We start from the raw sequence: 20,115 nt of genomic DNA on the forward strand, positions 1-20,115 counted from the left end.
AGGTGCTTACCAATCACAAGGTCTACTTGTCTTACCACAAAGTTGAGCATGGAGCCAGAGAACCATCTTCCTGAACCCTGTGATTGGCTTAGAGACTTTTTGCTATGCAAAATGTTTTTTAGTCAAACTTTTCATTTTCCTTATTGCTTCTGGATTTTGACTCTTATAGAAACATTTTCCATTTCTAGTTTGTAAAAGTATATACTCAGATTTTCTTATAGTATTTAATTGTATTTAGTGGTATGGCTTATCCTGGTGTCTAGTATTTTCAATATAATCTTTTTCCCATATGGCTGTCCACTTATCCTAGCCCCACTTATTAAACATTCTTTCTTTCTTCACTAATTTGATGTGCTGCCTCTATCGTATTTTCATGTTCATCAGTTTGAAGATAATGTGTCATTTCTCTTCGAATATCTTAAATATTTTCCTTTTGTTTTATAGCAGCTTTATTGTGATGTGTTTGTGTGCGTTTTTAAAATTATGTTTGGGGTTTGTAGCACATTTTGAATTGCGATTTAATGTCAGTTTTGTAAGATTCTCAGCCACCATCTTTTTAAATATTCCTCTGGTCTATTCTCTCCATTCTCCTTTTTGGGATTCATTACACATATTGGATCTTTTAAATCAAGTTCCACACATCTCTTATTCTCTTCTCAGTATTTTCCAGACATCTCTCTGTTATAGTTCTTATACTTTAAAAATTTACCTTCTAATTTACTGATTCTCTCTTCATCTGTGTCTAATCTGATAGTAAACATTTTGAGTTCTTTATTTCAATTATTGTATTTTAACAATTATTGAGATATAATTTACATACTACTTCCAGTATCTCTTTTTAGCTTCTCAACCTTGCAGTGGACATTTTCTGCATAGCCTCAAGGGGTTCAGGCACAGTGTATCAGGTATACTTCTCTGTGTTTCTGCTCTCTCAAGGGTCATGGTTTCTCAAGTCTTGGTAGTCCTCTGATGTCTCTCAACAAACATATACAAAACTGTTTCTTTTTGTCCTTATTCTTAATCAGGTTTTTACTTATTCTCAGCAGGAGAGTTGGTATACGACAAGCTGATCCATCATTACAGGATGCCTTTGTAAGCACTTGGACTCAGCTCTGGATTTTCTATTCCATTCCATTAGTCTCTTGTCACATGCCAAAACCACCTTATTCTAATTATAGACAACTTCATGATATATTTTTATATCATGGTAGAATTTTTTATCTGGTAGAATTAATGCACATGTGCATACTTGAACACACACACACACACACACACACACACACACACCCCTCATATGTTTCAGTGTCTTCTAGCTATTCTTTCTTGTTTATTCTTCTAAATAAACTGTATAATAAAGTTATTTAACTCCAGAAAACAAATGTGATATTTGTATTGGGATCAGGTCAAATTTGTAAATTTACTTCGGAACAATGTACATCATTCTAGCATTGAGTGTAGTACTGCCTATTAAAAAAATCTATTTCAGTTTCTTCTGTGCCTTCTTCATATGGGTGTTAGACTTTTTTTTCTTTTCAGAATTTTACTTTGTTTTATTTCTGTTACATATAATAGAGTCTTCTCCATTCATCCTCTAACTGGTTATTGTTCACATATGTGAAGGGTATTGATTTGATGTTATATCTTGCAACCTTACTGAATTCTTTCATTGTTTATATTTTTCCATCAATTATTTTGGGTTTTCCAGGAATATGTTAATATAGTGTACAAATAGAAATAGTTTTACCTACAAATAGAAATAGGTATTTTCAAATTCTTGTTTCTAATTGCTTTCTTAATTGTATTAGATTTTGGTGGGGATATTAGACATTTTCTTATTCCTGGTTCTTATAACAAAGGGTCTAGAACAGAGGTTCTCAACCTGTGGGTCGCGACCCCTTTGGAGGTCAAACGACCCTTTCACAGGGGTCGCCTAAGACCATCAGAAAACATATAATTACATATTGTTTTTGTGATTAATCACTATGCTTTAATTATGTTCAATTTGTAACAATGAAATTGGGGGTCACCACAACATGAGGAACTGTTGAGGCATTAGGAAGGTTGAGAACCACTGGTCTAGAATATCCTCATTGATGAGGAAACTGGCTTTTCAGTGAGCCATCAGTCATTTTATTATTTAGAGGAAGTATTCACTAATGAAAACTGAGTGTTTTACATAAATGGATGGTTTATGTTGTTCAGTGACCTTTTCCCATTCAAGAAAATGTTCATATTTGTTTTTCATAGCTCTATTAATATGAATTATATTAATGTATCTTTTAATACTTAGTTATCTTTGTATTTCTGAAATCTCCCACATTATGATGTATTATTATTTAATGCACTATTAACCATTTTTGCTAATATTTTATTTAAGAATTTTATATACCTATTTATAAGTGGAAATAGGTTGTAGTTTTGTTTTATACAATTTTTTTAGGTTTTGATATTAATTTTATATTCATTATTTTTCTTACTTTTCCATGCTTTGAAGTAGTTCAAATAATATTTGGATAATGTAATATTTAAAAGTTTGGTAAAATTTCACTATAGAACTATCGTGGGAGAGTCTTTACATTTTTATTTAATTTTTAAAATTCATTTTATTTAGACTCTATGTTTACTGGGATCAATTTTAGTAAATTATATTTCCCCAGAAAGTTGTCTATTTTTTTTAGATTTTCAAATATATTTGTATAGCGTTGTTATAAAAGTTTCTTGATTAAACTTCCTTTCTTTTGACAGCTATCATTGTTCTCCCTTTGCTATTTTCTTATTTTGCATTTTCTCACATTTAATTGATTTAATTGATTTTTAAAGAACCAGATTTATTTATTCATAAGCTCTGTGGATATTTCTTGGTTTATTTTCTAACTTGTTAATTTCTGTGTTACTTTTATTTCTTTTCTTTCTAATTTCTTCTTTCTAATTTTAATACTTTTCTACTCCCAGTTAGTATATATAAGGCAAGCAGCAAACATTTTATTTCCATACACTCTTCTTTTATTCACCCACTTTTGTAGTTGAAATTTATTTACATTGTTAGGGCATATATTAAGTAATACTATTCTATCACCTTAACATCTACCATCAGCTCTACAGTTAAGTATATTCACTGTCCATATGGTGAGCCTTCCCCAGTATTTCTCAGTTGTCTGAATTCATTCCCTAGTGATTCTTTAGGAATATTCCTTGAGGTCATGCATGTTTGTAGCTTCACTTATAACATATATATACTAAAAGGTAAGCTTAGCTAGATTTAAAATTTGGCTTACATTATCTTTGAGTATCTTAAATATACTACTCTATAGTCTTCTGGTTTAAAATACCATTGTTGAAAAGTATGGCTTTTTCTTTAAATCAGGAAGCCCAAAGGATATATTTTTTTCTTAATCTCAATAGATTTTTAAAATATATCTTGATATATATATATATACACACACACACACACATATATATATATGATTTTACTAAAAAAACCACAAATGAACAAACAAAACAGAAACAAACTTAGATACAGAGAACAAATCTATAGTAGCTACAGAGTAGGGGGTTTGCGGGAATGAGTGAAAAAGGTGAAAGTAATTAAGGACAAATTGCCAGTTATAAAAATAGTTATGTCAATGTAAAGTACAGCATAAAAAATATATTTTAATAACTATCTATGGAATTGGGGGAGATCATTGAGGAGTAAGTGTAAATAGAGAAAAGATCCCAGGACTGACCCCTGGAAAACTGACCAAGAGGTCAAAAAGAGAAAGAATATCCAGCAAATAATTCTCAGAAAAACAACTCTTCAGATAGGATAGGAAAACAGAGTAGTGTGGTGTCCCAAAAGCCAAGTAGAGAAAGTGTTTAGGTTCTAGTTGAAGAAAGTGGGCATCATCAGTGTATTGTTGAATATTCCCAAATCACCTTACAAAACATTCTGAGCATCTAGAACAGTGAAAGTAAAATCTCATGGACAATATCTTTAACAAAAAGTTATCCCTACACATTCTAGAATAAGAGCAGGCAAACAAAAGCTCCAACTATTGGCAGTAGCAGAGGGAAGAAAAAAAAGGAATTTCCAATTTTCTTTCAGCCAGAGAATAAGGAACGACTAACAAGTCCTCACTTACTCAAGGAAAGGTCTATCCTTGGAGAGGACACCTAGCAGGCAGGCCTGAAAATAACTGTGAAAACTGGGGGAGGGTTAGAGAGCATGCAGTTTTCAGACGAGTGTAGAAAGATTAAAATAAAATTAGATTATCCTGGTGTGGTCAAGTTCCAAGAGCTTCCAGAAATACACATACTTTCTGTAATCTCATTAAATCCAAAATTTCTCTCTAAAGCCCCAAATTCTCTTAAGCCATAGACCAATGTATAACTTTCTCCATACCTCACATCCAGTTCATTATCAAGAACAAGCCACAGTACCTCCAGTAAATATCTTGACTGTTTACCTCTACCTATAACACTCCAGCTGAGCTACAATCATCGCCATCAGAAATTACTGCAATAGTCAATTAACTGGGCTACTATTACTACCCTAACCTTCTCCCCTTCATCCGTTTTCCTCAAAGTACCCCGTTACTCTTTAAGAATATAAATCAGATAATATCGTATCTCCAAGCAAAAACTACCAAAGGCATCACATAACACTTGGAACAAAAGCTAAGTGTTTCACCATAGCCTACATGGCCCTACATAATCTGAACCCTAGTTACCTTGATGATCTTATTTTCTACTATTCTTCCTCTCACACTAGTTCTAGGCCACATTGGCTTTATAGTTTCCCAAACACTCCATGTGGCTCCTGAACATGCTCATATACATACCTTAAATGCTTCCCCCTCAAATCTTTGCACAGCTCACTCCCTTTGTTCAGTTCAAATAGCATCCTATCAGAGACATCCCCTAAACATTCCATCCAAATAGGACTGCTATATTGCCCCACCCTTTATCAATTTCTTTTTTTTTCTTTATATACTTTAGTTTTCTTCCTATCACAACACTTATCATTATTTGAGAGCATATTCTTATTGTTATCTCCCACCATAAAATATAAGCACTGTAAATACACTGGATTTATATACTCTATTCACTTATATTTCCAGAGCCAGATCCATGCCTTGTCCACAATAGGTACTAAGTAAATATTTGTTGATTAGCTGTATGAAGCATTTCCTAATTATAATTTCTTACAACTTGTTATAGCACTTATTATTGTCACAAGTTCAACTTTATCCCTCTACCTTTGCTTTTATATTTTAAAGAGGTGTTTTATACCTTTATTCTATGCTTCCAGTTCTTATGATTTTGCTTTAACTTTTACCCATTAATCCAAGTAGAATACATTTTTGTTTATAATATGAGAAATAACTTCATATTTACCTCCTTCCCCAATCTCCCAGTATGCATTTATTAAATAGTCTGAATTTATTTAGAATATCATTTTAACACATACTAGTATGTGAACATATATAATATCCTTAATAAATTCCTCATTATTTTTTAAAGATTTTAATGCATTTTGATGTAAATATTCTAGACATATATGCTAAACTACATACTCTTCTTTTATTGATAGAAGTTCATTCTGCTATGGGGCAGTCAAAATTTATTACAGAATCTGAAATTAAATTAAACCAGTGTGCTTGGTCATATAGTATGGCTTTCTCAAACAATGTACTTTTGAATGTCACCCATAACTTGTTTCTATTGTGTCTAAAACTCATAAGGAATGTATGTATAAAGAAAGGATAAAGAGAAGACAAACCAGATTACAGAAAGAATTTCTAGTCATTTGATTTTGTCTAAGATATTCTAAAGTATTTTGATAGGATCTTTGCACTTTCCCTTTGCCCTGTGATTGGCTACAATCACAGAACTATGTTAGAATTCACACTTAATGGGTTCAAGGCCTGTGTATCACACTCTCACTTTATAGCAAGCACCCTCTGTGCCCATTCACATATGTGCTCATTCATTCTAAGAAACATCTGTATTTCATAATGCAAGTTGAGACCAGGATTTTGCCCTGAGGGTTTACTATCTAACAGCAAAATCCATGTATTTAGTTTCGTAACCAAAATGATGCTTTCTCATTCAAGAGATGCACTTGTGCATCTGCTATTTATTTGGCATGCTTTCTGGCTCTCTGTTACTCACTTCACAGTTTTGGTTTAGCAAATATATTGAGTGAAATGAGGAAAATTATGTAGACTCAAACAGTAGGAAGTGCTAAATTGTCATCAAATAACCAAGTGCCGAGTTTATAAGAGAAAGGTATAGTTTGATACTCCAGCCACTTTTTGCTGGATTTTTGTAAGATTGCCATAATTTTAAAAAAAAGATGTTTTTATTGATTTCAGAGAGAGGAAGAGAGAAGAGAGGGAGAGAGATAGAAACATCAATGATGAAAGAGAATCATTGATTGACTGTCTCCTGCTTGCTCTCTACTTTGGATTGAGCCTGCAACCCAGGCATGTACCCTGACGGGAATTGAACCGTGATCTCTTGGTTCATGGGTTGATGCTCAACTACTGAGCTACACTGGCTGGGCAATTTTGTTTCTAATGGACAAATTTCTTTGAACTATGTGGAATCAAAATAATTTATGACACCAGAATTCAGATAAAATTGACAATATTTGAGAACAAACTATCAACTATGTTGGTGTGTGAAATACTGTGGTTATATAAAATGTAATATTTTAATATAAAATCATGACTATCGAGCAAGCACTCATTTTTAAAAAGGAGCCACCAGCCTGGCTGACTGGCTCAGTTGGTTGAGAGCCATCCCATGACTGGAAAGGTCACTGGTTTGATTCCTGGTCAGGACATATGCCCAAGTTGCAGGCTCCATCCCCAGCAGGGGTTGTGGAGGAGGCAGCCAAGATTCATGTTATGCTCTCACATTGATGTTTTACTCTTTCTCTCTGCCTCTCCCTTCCTTTCTCTCTCTAAAATCAATTTTTTAAAACATATTTAAAAAAAGAAAAGAAAAAACATGAGCTGCCAGAAAAAAAGGACCAGGTACTAAAATTCCATATTCTGTCCCAACTGCCTTCTGAACTTTCATTTCTTGGTATCTGTGTAAATTCACCTACTTAATATTGTGGCACGCTCAATGCCAAAGTTATGTAGAGTGGGAAGTAAGGCAGGGTAATCATTCCAAATTTTTTATCCTATAATTCGCCAAAAAGAAATTTAAGTTTCACAGTCAAGTTTACTTTAGTGCATGTTGCCTAGCTTTAGGCCCACAACTTGATAAACCTAAATTTTCAGACAATGGAGCAATGGAGATAGAGTTTTGAAAGAAACAGAAAGGAAGGAGGAGGGGAAAATATTCCTAAAAAAAAAAAAAAAAAAGAAAAAGAAAAAGATTCCTTGACAGGATGAACCTATAATAGGGAAATGACTCAGCAAAATCTTTACATTTAAAAATCATTTTTTCTCTTCTTGCTCTCTACCAGTGCCCTAAACTATTCCTTTTCAGATTTAATCCTCTATTTTCTCTTCCCTGCTTCTCTACCTCCATCTCTCTAATGGGGGAAAGCTACCTTCATTCAGTGACTCACATGGGAATGCTGGTTTTGGTCATAAGCAAGGCTTCTGCAACTTCACTGATGGAGGTGTTCCCCGTGAACAGAATGATTTTCCATATTATCTCTCCTCAGCTACAGCCAAACAGATGGCTCTATACTTTTAGGCTCAACTAAAGCATGCTGTGAGCGTAAACCCAAGGAGCTTATCCGTAATAATCCTGTGCAAATCCACTAACCATATTCACTCCATATACTTCATTGCTTTGAAGTGAGTGATTGTTTTAGATCCTTTTAGTTATGTCTTGCTTTTTTTTTTTTAGTTAAAGTTTAAAAATGTGTCAAGTGGCAAAACAAAACAAATGTAACAAAAGATATGTTTGGATGTAAATAAGTTTAAAATTAGTAATTAACTTTCATCATGATAAATTCTAGAAAACACAGCAAAGGGGTCACTGAAACTGCTGGTAAACATGCTGAGAAATTCAACTCCTGTCTCAATTGGACATTTATTCTAGACTAAGTATGTATACATGTAGGCAGCCAGTAGTTTATAGCACATTTTAATATTTTCAGAGAACAGTTAAGTGATCCAATCCTTAAAGATACAGCATTCCCCCCTATACCCCCCCCTTTTTTTTTTGCCCAGGAATCTGTTTTGGAAGCCAATTCAATGATTACTACTGGGACATGGAATTTTGATATCCATTTGGTATTGATTTACACCAGTATTTTTAAGGTTGCCAACAAGAAAGTCCAGAATTTCAGGCAGCCAAAATTCCACAAGAGACAACTGTCTTTTATTTTATAGCTTATGAGTTTGGGGCTTAATATGATTTTCCACTAACAAGTTCTGTACCCCCTCCAGAGTGCTAAAGCCAGTGGGTAGATCAGCAAAGTAACACAGAACATATGAGGCAAGTTAATATTAAACTTGAAGGAAAACTATACAAATTATATTGTTTATTTAGGAAAAAAAGCACTCTAGTTGAAAAGGGCTGACATATGATTTATTGCGAACACTTAACCAGCATGTTTACATTTTTGCTCTTAACCCCACTTGCAGCATTTGTTTGGTGGTGGGGTGGCGTTGGTTACAGTATTAATAAAGCCATGAATTAAAAATTCACTAGATATTGGTAAGGAACGGCTCTAAATACTTTTTGTCTTCTGTTTTTATTAAATGTCTAAAAAATGCAGAATCTTGTCCAGAAGGAGTAATAAGTCACAGGCAAATAACTTAAGGAAGAGTTAGACGAATATCTCTTTTTAAGCATAAGTAAAGAAAGAACCTGTTTAATTAAAAACAACAATATGTTCTTCGTTCCTAGAAATAATTCTGTTGCAAAATACAACTTCCATTTATATTTTTTAAAAAGTCAGTATAAATTTCTTTGTTAGGCTCAAAGTAATCTTTTGAAGGAGGTCAAAGAGAGAATAAATACTGGAACACTGGAAAAATTAATTTTTTAAGAAAAATCATGAAGACTTCTTTCTTGGGAAAGAAGGAAGGAAGGAAGGAAGGAAGGAAGGAAGGAAGGAAGGAAGGAAGGAAGGAAAAAAGGGAGGGAGGAAGGAAGGGAGGGAGGGAGGGAGGGAGAGAGGAAGGAAGGAATTGTCCTTTAAAATTTAAATATCTCATGCCTAAATGACATTCTCTAGGATTCTAGGCTTGACCAAAAACCTTCATGTTTCATACAATTTCTAATGTGGTTTTACATACTTGTTCTCAATGTAAGAGTCAGCAGAGATATATAATTGATCGAATCAGCATAGAAAGCCTTAGAATTATTTACTTACACAATTGGATATCAAACACAGCATCTTGCAATGTTTTCCAGTAAAGAGAAATGAGTTATCTCACATTTTACAGATGAGGTCTATCAAAAAATAAAAGAGGAAGTATTTCTATAGCAGACATTCACACTGACCACCAAGAAAACCACACCAGATGCCCATGAGAATCTAAACTCATTCCAAAGATTGCCCAGGTCGCCTACCATGGATGACTGCAGGACCCTCACATCAGGAAGTGCTCCGCTTTCCTGGACCAGAGAAGAACTTTGGATAGATCCTCAGGCTCACCAGAGAGGAGGGATAGCATATATGTGAGGCCCCACACACCACTGTATTTCTGAAACAGCCGTACAAACCAGAATTATTTTAACTGTGTTGTCCAACTGCTCCATCTAATGTCAGGTAAAGCTAAACATGAACTAATAGAAGAAAGACTTCTGATATCTATCCTTAACTTTTATAGTAGAAATATTTATGTAAAAAACTTCATTGAAAAATATATTGCTAAATTACTCCATAAAATTATTATTTGCTAATGACATAACTTTATCTACACAAACTTTTAAAACTGACATTGAGTGGATAAATTATTTCTTACCAAAAGTTACTATATCTAGAATAAAATAAAAGTTTAAAATATCTATGAATTAATCTTCAAATGTTAATGTCTGTATCCCTACAATGTTACGAGACAGACGCTAAAAAAAATCATCATTCTATTTGTAAAGGTCAAGGAAATGTGTCTCAGGGACAGCCAAACACACACTTATTGCTTTTATCAACCCTGGCCCTCCGTCAAGAACAAACATTCCTGGTTCATTTAAAAAAGAATAATTTTCTTATTTGGCACAGAGTTATGACAAATTTCATACTTAATTAAATTTCCAAAAGACACCACATTAAAATTCAAATTATGGCTAACTCCACCAGTGTGGCTGATGGTGAAAGTGGAGAAATGCAACTCTAAACATGTCAAGTACACAGAAAATGGCTTCACTTTAAAACTTAAGTTTATCCTTCCAAATTACTAGGTAATCAGCAGCAATGTGACTGAGTGACTATACCTGTACTTTATTTCCATTTGTTTTTATATAAACGCGTTGGTAGTCAGTCAAGTTCACTGTGTCCTCTGGAAATCTAATCATACAGAAAACCAGGTATGGCAGAATATATACTACCTAATATATACAAAGGAGTCCTGAGAGCAAAACATTAAAGGTTAAAGGAGGAGGTAACTTCTCTTTAAGGCTGGAAGAAGAAATTTGAGAAACTTAAATGTGGAGGTTCTAAAAACCCTGACAAAATGATATCACTCCCGTGTGGATAGAATGAACCTGGTCTGGAGAATCTTGCTTAAGAATGTTCTGTTCAACCATTCTTGACCGATGGTGAGCAGTGCAATTGGCATCACACTTGGTTTATATCTGAACTTAGTCTTCTGCTTTAAGTTCATGGCACGTATCGCTTAGATGTGCTCCTAAGAAATCTCCACGCGACAACAGTGGAGTCATGGCAGGGGTCTGTGCTGTCAACAGGGAAAGAGATGGAGAAAAACTGGGAGTCATGGCTTCAGGCAGGGAACTGAGATGGTAGAGAAGGGGGGAGTGTGGGTATTGGTGAAGGCCCTGCCCTGGGGTCACGGCTGGCATTCTCGGTGGAACTGCTTTAATCCCGGGCTGGGCTACTGCTGTGATCAAAGGGGGCGGGAAAACAAAAGACTTCTTCTCTTTGGGAGTCCCAGGTTCATGTGAATGTTCGTCCTTCAGTTTTGCAATATCATTAAATACCGAGGCCAGAGGTTGGAACTTGGGTTCCCAACTGAGGAGATAATTCCAGTGATAGCTGCCTCTCCCATCATGATCAGAGGTTCTGTGTGTGGCGCATCTTGCTTCCGCATCACCTGAAATAAAGACAGGCTCTTTCCTGACCTCGGCCGGGATGTCCGCTTGGACCCCTCTCTTCCTTAGTGTCTGGGGCAGCATATCATCTTGAATGTAGGCTGTGCCACAGCCTGCTCTTCCATCTCCTTCCTCGAGTGCATGGCTGGTTTCTGCTGTTACCACAGAGACCACCACGTCAGTTTCCCCAGACAAGCAGGAGAGCTGGTCTGAGTCCCTTGGGATTCCGGAGTCCGGCACCCTGGACTCCCGGTCACTCAGAGCTGAGCCAGAGTCCTTCCTGTAAGGGTGCTCATTGATCCTCTGGATCTCCTTATCTTCTGCCGTTTCTCCGTCCACAGAGCAGCGGCCGCTGGAGTGTGAGTGCCGGTACAGATGTCCCTCGTCCTTTCCCATGATGCTTATTAAACTCAGCCATTCCGGAGTGGAGTCCGCAGGCACCGCCTCCTCACTGCAGTCATCCGCTGCCTGGAAGGGTTTGGGCATGCTGGCATCCCTGGTCAGTCTCAAACTGATATCTAAGGATGATGGCGTTTTCTTGTCTTCGTAACTGTTGCCGGCATCTTTTTGTTTATGTCTTAAAATCAGGATAGTCAGAAGGATGATGAGCAACAGAAACACTAAAAAGGAGACGGCGAGGCTGATTGAGAAGCGGCTAGCTGACACCGCCGAGCGTTTGCCTTCCGAGGCAAAAGACACGTTCACGAAAACAGTACAAGATGCGACCTTGGAGTCCTGTTTAGGGCTATGAGCGATTATTTTCATTTCAATCGTGTCTTCTTTGCTGACTTGACTTCTTATGAGGGGAAGGGCTCTAGTCAAATAAATATTTCCATTCGTTTTATTTACTGAAAAGAAAGGAGATGGAGTTTCAAGGGAGTAAAGAATCACGCCATCAGTACCAGCGTCTGCATCTGATGCTTCCACTCTGCCAATCAATTGTCTTATGTTATAGTTTTCTGGGAGGTTGAAAAAATATTGATCTTGAGTGAAAATGGGTTCAAACTCATCTATCCCCTCAATCTCGACCCAAACCATTAAGGAGGCTGTGGAGTCACCTTTGTCTTTTGCCTGAACCGTGAGGCAGTATCTATTGTCATTTTCATAGTCAAGGACTTGCTTAGCATGAATATCCCCCGTCAGAGGGTCAATGAGGAAGGGATCCTGGTCAGGAGGTGCTCCATGAGGGGCAGGACAGGGGGATAAAATAGAATAGGTCAATTCTCCATACGGACCTGCGTCAAAATCCAAAGCATTTACAGAACATATAGTAGAGAACACAGGCAGATTTTCAGGAACAACACAGTTCAATCTTGGGAACAGAAACAGCGGTTCATGATCATTATCATCTAGGATACTGACAAACACAACTGCAAAAGAAAAATGTTTCTTTTCTTCATCTGAAGCTTGGATGGTTAAAGTGAATTTTATCGTTTCTTCATAATCCAAAGGCTTAGTCAAATAAAGGACTCCAGTTCTCTCTTCTAAGTAAAAATGCCCCTTCTCGTTCCCAGAGATGATATGGTAGATGATTTCTGCATGTAAACCCACATCTCGGTCACTGGCTGACACCACGGTGATGTGACTCCCCGGAGGGGTACTTTCCTTGACATGCGCGTGATACGTCAGACTGTGGAATGTAGGTGGATTATCATTGACATCAAGCACTTCTATGGACACCATGGCGGTGGAAGTCAGTGGAGGGCAGCCGTGGTCAGATGCCAGAATGACAAGCTTGTGACTGGCAGATGCTTCTCTGTCCAGATTGTGAAGCAACACCAAATAACCAACCTGCTTAAGAGGATATTCTGAATGAAGGAAACCAGTTTCCACGTCAAAATTGTTCTGCGAATTACCACTGATGATGGAATACTCAACATGTGTGTTTTCAGGGGCCCAGTCATGGTCAGTGGTTGAGAAAGTGACAAGCGTGCCTCCAATTTGAGCATCTTCACTCAAGCTAAGATTGTAATATTCTACCTCAAACGCAGGGGGATGATTGTTCATATCTTGTATTTCTATCTCCACTAAGGTAAGAGCCTTCAGGTCAGGAATTCCACCATCACTGGCTTCAACAAGAAATTGAACTGTTGATTTTTCATCCAGAAGTACTATGGGGTTGGTCGTAAATATCGTGCCTGAAAAATAAGATGTAGCATTTTAATGCTGTGAAATTAAATTTTCATGATCCATTTAGTTAGCAAATGTGTATCAAATATTTACTAATGCGTTTGCTTATTTGATACTTAATTTACAACCAAGAGTAACTCCAAATAGAAAATTAAAATTATTATATTTATACTTTTGTAACACTTAAGGGTCAGAAATAATATTCGTGACATTCACTCTACTTAATATGTGTGCTGCTTGCAGATAACTTTGCCATAAACTTGTCCTAGTTTTCTTTTTGTATAGTAAGTTGTTCCATTGCTATTTATTCATCTTTATCAAGTTTAGCTATAATGTCTACTCACTGTTAAACTTTCTCTGTGCAATGCTTAACTGCTCTAATCTGAAATCACTTGCTTAAATGCATTTCACAGCCACAAATGTCTTGCTCTATAAAAACACAGACAGCCTTGGAAGGCATCAAATAAACCAGAACACCACAATGTTTTTACTCAGTAGAGATGCTCAAATAATTTTTTCCCCGTTTTCTTTGGTCCTTATTGAGTGCTATTACTGAACGTTCTGTACCTGGGCTTCAATGAAAGCTTTCAAACTCTAGTAACACAAAGTCCTCAGTACTCTTTCGAAGCCTGGGATAACTACCTGAACTGTGCTTGGTTGGCCTGACGGACTGGGTGTTTACTATACGGGGGTCCCTGAACCTCTGAGCCATCGCCAGAATTTAATCAATTCCTTTTGCTTGCCAGCCACTGAGATGCTGGGGAAGAGAAATAACACTGGGATTTGCTATCACAGCATTTGACATGAAGAGAAATAAGATGGTGGTGTTTATGATACTAGGGGGTGGGGATGGGGAGCTATTTTAGGAGCATTTGGAAAGGATTATTTCAGGTTTCCAGCCTGTAACTCAGACTCTGAACACTAAAGCCACTATAAATAACTCACCATTCCTAGGATCAATGGAGAATTCTGTGGAAGAGGAAATAATTCTGTAAGAAATGTATGCGTTGCTCTCTGAGTCTGTGGCTGCCACAGTCAGCACAGAGTACCCCACAGGCACCGATTCTGGAATGGTGACCTGAGGAACAAAAACAGAGAAATGGATGTTGTGCTACAAGACTACAGATATTCTCATGCACAGGGCCAAAATGTGAGATCATTTTATTTATTTTGCTTGTGAAAAATTCACAGTGAACCTGACTTTATTAGCTATGTTTATTTACAGAGTTGACATATTATTAAGACAATTATGTTGTGGTCCCAGAATTCAGAAAAAAATATTTTAAAAAGATTAATTCAGTTTCTATTTTCATTATGAAAAAATTTCCTTCTAAATTATTTCTGTGTGGTAGAGGGTAGTTAATACATTCAGTAATATATTATTACTTATATACATTATCTGATTTAACTAGCCTTTATAGGAGATCATTACTTAGGTTAATTTCTCTCCTGGGTTTACACAGAAACCTAGCATGTGTTACATTCAAGAGTCCTAAAGCCCATTTCCAAGTACTTAGTTGAATGCTATCATTGTTCTCATTTCTATAAACATACACTATGCCCTAAAGACTAAAATTTCCACTTTACAGTTTTGTTCATAATTTTTTTCTGCAAAATGTTAATCAATACCCCAAAATATTCTAAAACTATGCCTAGGAAAGAAAAAGGTTTTCCAAATTAACTGCAGATAATCTACCTTAGGCTACAATAGGTCACATTATTGTCTTATTTGTGGCCTTGAAAACATTTGGCAAGTTCCAATTGTTATGAACAACAGGACCCCGATCCCTAAAAACTAGAAAAATGATAACATAGTTTCATATGATGACATATTATACATACTTAAGAAACTGGGTGGAATGATATATTCAATTTCATATATACTTCTATCCTCCATGATATTAAATAAAAAACCCTCAGCATCAACTTAAGCTCTAAAAATAGGAACTGCTGTCTGTCTAAATTAGTCAGTCCACAATGGTAGGCTTACATTGTTTCCTATTATTTCCAGCTTGGGCTGTGTTTCAGCATCTCTGCAAGCTATTTACCTGGTAAGAATCTTGAGAAAACACTGGTGGGTTATCATTGACGTCCAACACATGGACAGTGAGTGCTCTCTCTGTGTAGTGCACCGAATCAGAAATTTGGATAAGCAGCTCATATTCAGTAGCTTCTTCAAAATCCAATGTTTTCACTAGCACCACCACCCCAGTGTGCTGATCAATAGCAAACTTTGTTCCAGGATTACTCTGTTTGGCGAAACTGAAGATGAAAGCTGGATTCAAATCCACATCATGAACTGATATTCGAGTCACAATTACACCAGGCAAAGAATCTGAAATAGTCATGACCAATGTCAGTCTCCATTAAAATTCATCCTTTGAAATATCTCTTGAATAGTTCAATCCAAGCTTTTTTATATTTATTTCAAGTCCAACATGATTTGCTTTTTCTTGGCATGATTTCTCATACAAAGCTCATTATAAACTAAACAAAAACTTTGAAGAATTTATAAGCCCAATAAAAGTGAAATTTTACCACTGAATTGAGAATTGAGGAGGTAGGGTAGAGTCAATTTTTATATTACATTTTTCCTTGTATGCTTACAACATACTCCCAGGACCAAGAAACATTCCAAGCCACTTATTTGTACTATATAGATTCTGTATCAAAATCATATATTCATTGGGGGTATGGGTGGAAAGAAGATTATTATTAAAAACACTAATAAAAAACAACATTTTGAAAAGTAGACAAGATTGAAATAAAAATGTTTGGATACCAAAGTTAGGAATAGATACTTAGTTCTGTGGCACTTACCTTGCAAACATTTCTTTTGGAGTGACACATACATTGCTTGCTTCCCTTAAAATATGACTCTCAAACCTCAGAGGGAAGGTAGGGGAGGGTGGGGTAAGGGGGAGAGATCAACCAAAGGACTTATATGCAAGCATTAGGCCTAACCAATGGACACAGACAACAGGGGGTTGAGGGCATGAGTGGGGGGGATGGGAGGTAATGTGGGGATAAGGACACATATGTAATAACTTAATCAATAAAAATTTTTTAAAAATAAATAAATAAAAAGAGAGGGAAAAAGATCAATACCATAGAAAGCCAAAGTATACATAGTACTAGTTATGAAAACAAATCTTTAGTATTATTTACACACAAAAATAATCACAAAAGAGATGACATGCTCAGTGCCTCACACTGTATGAATCCTCTAGCCTAAACCGCTGTAGAAGGGATTTTGTTTTTTAGCTTCCCTGTATGGTACAGGTAGAAAGAAGATGCCAAGGTATCCAGAATAATTCCACTGCATATAAGACTCCTGGTTTTCATATTTAAGAATGAACATTCTTGATGTTCACCAACCACATCTTAACCCGTCAGTATGTTTTGGTTTATGTTGTTTGTTCTTGTGATATACAGGATGTCCCCCCAAAATATACACACACACTTTGAATAATTAGAAAGCCAGTGCTTATTAAAATGCATTTCATTTTCAAAACTGAGCTATCAGCTGTTAGAGTGTGTATACATTTTTTGAGATACCCTGTGTTTATATTGGGCACCCTGTTGCATTTTTATGCTAATGCATGTACTTTAGAATAGTACCTTCAGTAAAAGCACATGAAAATCTATCAAATAAGCAGGAAACAAAACTGAAGAATTTTTTTATTGATAGAATATTTTAGAATACTTAGAATATCTGGAGATATCCCTATATATAGAAATTTCTGGAATATTATCATCTGTGAGCGGTGATGGTTATAATTTGTTTGGAAAGGGGACATAAAATGTTAGGAACACTGTAGGACTAAATTTAGTATTAATAGTACAAGGAGAGAGAGGCAAGTGAGGGGCCACACTATTTGGGACTTCAATTATAAAGAGTTGGGTTGCATTTTATCACTAGAGCCTTTGATCACAGGCAACTTTGGGATCATAATCTATTGAATCATCGTATATCCCAGAGGCCCAAACAATTAAGACTAATCAGCATATCACATAAAATTTTGTATTTGCAGCCTCTACCATTAATGGTGTAAAATTTTTCTGCAGATGTTTACACGAGAGGAAAATGATGACTTTGTATGATGAACACCAATCCCCTTCACTTATTACTTATTAATATACTGCAAAGACTGACAAAGTTATCAGTCTGAGATTGCTTCTTCTCAGAGGAGTTTTAGGGTGATTATTAGTCAACAAAATGTGCTTCTTCACAGAGCAAATTTCATTCTTAAATATGTGCACACAAAAAGAACCCAAATGCAATGGCGGTCTGAGCATGGGGACTAACCTCATGCTTATCTGAATGTAAATCCCAGCTTCAACATTTAACTTCTTTGACATTGGATAAACTTCTGACCATCCGTATTCTATTCTTTAAAATAAAGATGAAAACTACGTTGCATGGTTGTTTAGAATTAGTATTCATACTTAATACAGGACCTGGCTGAAAATATGGTAGATGAGATGATACAAGTTAATCAAAACCACTATTCCACATCGCCACACTCACTTTCTGCAATTCCCACTGCTTCAAGGGGGAGGAAAGCCGGGGCATTGTCGTTTACATCAGTCACCTGTATCTTGACCACACTGGTACCCGAAAGCCTGGGCATCCCTTTATCTGTGGCTTGCACAATCAAGCTGGTTTGGAAAAGAATCAAGAAAAACAACATAAATATCAAATTTCCAGTTGAAAATTTAAAAATGAGCTGACTAGCTACATTTCTTTCTCTTCCTGGCTTTTTCTAAATGATATCATTTCAAATTTATTTCATAAGAATAGTCGTCTGAAATTTATTTATTTATTTTTGACATGTTTAGAGAAGCAAATCCAGCAAACCACCAGGGCTCTTGAGGCATCTGGATCAAAACAATGCACCATTTCTGGGAAATAGACCGTCAAATTCAGTCCTTTTTACTAAGAACAACCTAAAACATACAAAAACCAGTACCTGCTACATATTTTTATTTTATTGTATCAACAAAAGATACAGCCACCAAATGATTTTTTTATATTGGTATTTTTTCAGACCCAAATTGCAAAAAAAAAAAAATATCAAAATTGTAGAATTGAAAGAGGAAATCACTGTGATTAGTACACATACAAAAAAAATGCATAGTTGGACAGGACTATAAAGTAGACGTGAAAGTACATGATCTGAAAGAATTCACACGTCGTGATTCAACCTCTCTTGGATGATGATACAACTAGCTTATCCAGCAACCAAGTTAGAAAATTTATTAGTGTCTTCAACTTCTCCCTTTCTGTCACCACCCTTCCAACACCCAACTAATTATGAGTCTTATAGATTTTACCTCCTAAGTATCACTTGAATTAGTGATCTCATCCATTTCACCCCTTCCTTCAGAGTTTCAGAAAGGCTGATCAACCATCCTACTTTTCCAGGGACTAAAGGGTTTCCTAGGACATGAGACTTTCAGATTTTTTTAAAACCAGACAGCTCTGGGCAAACCAGGATAAGTTGGTTCTGGAGCCTCATTATCTTTACCGGAATGGTGTGTATTCATTATATTCTTTCTCATCTGGAATACTTATTTACTCACCAATCTCCCCACTGCAAGTCTCATCTGCTTTTATCCAACCCCCACATTGCAACTCAATTGTTCTATCTAAAAACCTGACTCCCTATTTAAAACCTTTCCTTGTCTCTCCATGTCTCCAAGAGGAAGTCCAATCCTTGAGCATGTACAATGCCCTTCTATGATCTGTCTTCTACCTGGAATCCTGTCCCTACACCCTTTGGTCTGTAGTTTTCACTGACCTCTCATTTGATTTGGATGTCTCTCTCTGTCCCATAGCACCCTGTACATTCTCCTGCCATACAATCATTAGCCTTTGTTCTTAATGATTTATTTGTCAGCCTCTCCCATAACTGCTTAGAGGACCAGTTGGCTACCTTCTCTGGTTTTCTTTAATATATGTTGAGTACTGGTTTCTCAAGATTTTTTCAAGATTATAAGTGTACTATATCACAGAGCCAGGATTTAAGCCCAGGTCTTGCTTGACTGGACAGCTTGTGTTCCATTATATAGACTAGTATGATCCTCCTTCAACTTCCCTCTCTTGCTGTGTATATATAACTCCTTAATGTGTAACCATTAGCTCATTTTTCACTCTCCTCTAAACACTGGGAGGTCCACGGGGGTAGCTGAGTAATAAAGTGAGTTGTCAATCAGAAGATGATCTTTATTTCAGAGGCGGTATTAGTCTTAGCCAGCTGTTGATGCTGCCTTTTGAGAAACTGAGTCTTGGAAGTTGACACACTTCTACTCTCTTTTCCATTGTTAGCTTACCTAATAAGTCTTCTTTCTTTTCAACCTTATATTCAAAAATGATGTAAGATAAGCATCAACTCTTTCTTGGTTTAAATTCCACTTAATAGCAAACGATTATTGTTTATCTACCATTCATGAAGCACACAGGCTGCCTTTAACAATATCAAAGTTGGAACATCTATATATATAAAAGCCTAAGCAACCTGCCAACCAGCCAACCAGCTGGCAGCTATGACACGCAATGACCAGCAGGGAAAAGACCCTCAACACAGGAGCTGCTGAGCAACAGCAACTTTTCAGAGTGCTCTCTCACATTCCAGGACCCCTCGGGGGATGTCAGACTGCCAGTTTTGGCCCGATCTCCATAGGCCAGGCCGAGGGACCCTACCTGCCAGAGGGATCCCACTCACTCCAGACACCCTTTAAGCCCCAGCACCACCC

At 36.5% G+C, this 20,115-nt stretch overlaps 1 protein-coding gene across 1 annotated transcript in view; it reads right to left on the reverse strand.

Moving 5' to 3' along the window:
- Nucleotides 1-10,746: 10,746 nt before the first annotated feature.
- DCHS2 (dachsous cadherin-related 2) overlaps nucleotides 10,747-20,115 on the reverse strand; it is a 189,963-nt gene continuing 180,594 nt past the window's right edge. The window contains 4 exon segments of the mRNA XM_070415351.1: nucleotides 10,747-13,364; nucleotides 14,302-14,434; nucleotides 15,405-15,691; nucleotides 17,888-18,018. Coding sequence (XP_070271452.1) covers nucleotides 10,747-13,364; nucleotides 14,302-14,434; nucleotides 15,405-15,691; nucleotides 17,888-18,018 — 3,169 coding nt within the window.

The sequence above is a fragment of the Myotis yumanensis genome, unplaced genomic scaffold (assembly GCF_028538775.1).
Source record: "Myotis yumanensis isolate MYYU_CA2020_CCGP unplaced genomic scaffold, mMyoYum1.0.hap1 SCAF_5, whole genome shotgun sequence".
Taxonomy (NCBI): domain Eukaryota; kingdom Metazoa; phylum Chordata; class Mammalia; order Chiroptera; family Vespertilionidae; genus Myotis; species Myotis yumanensis.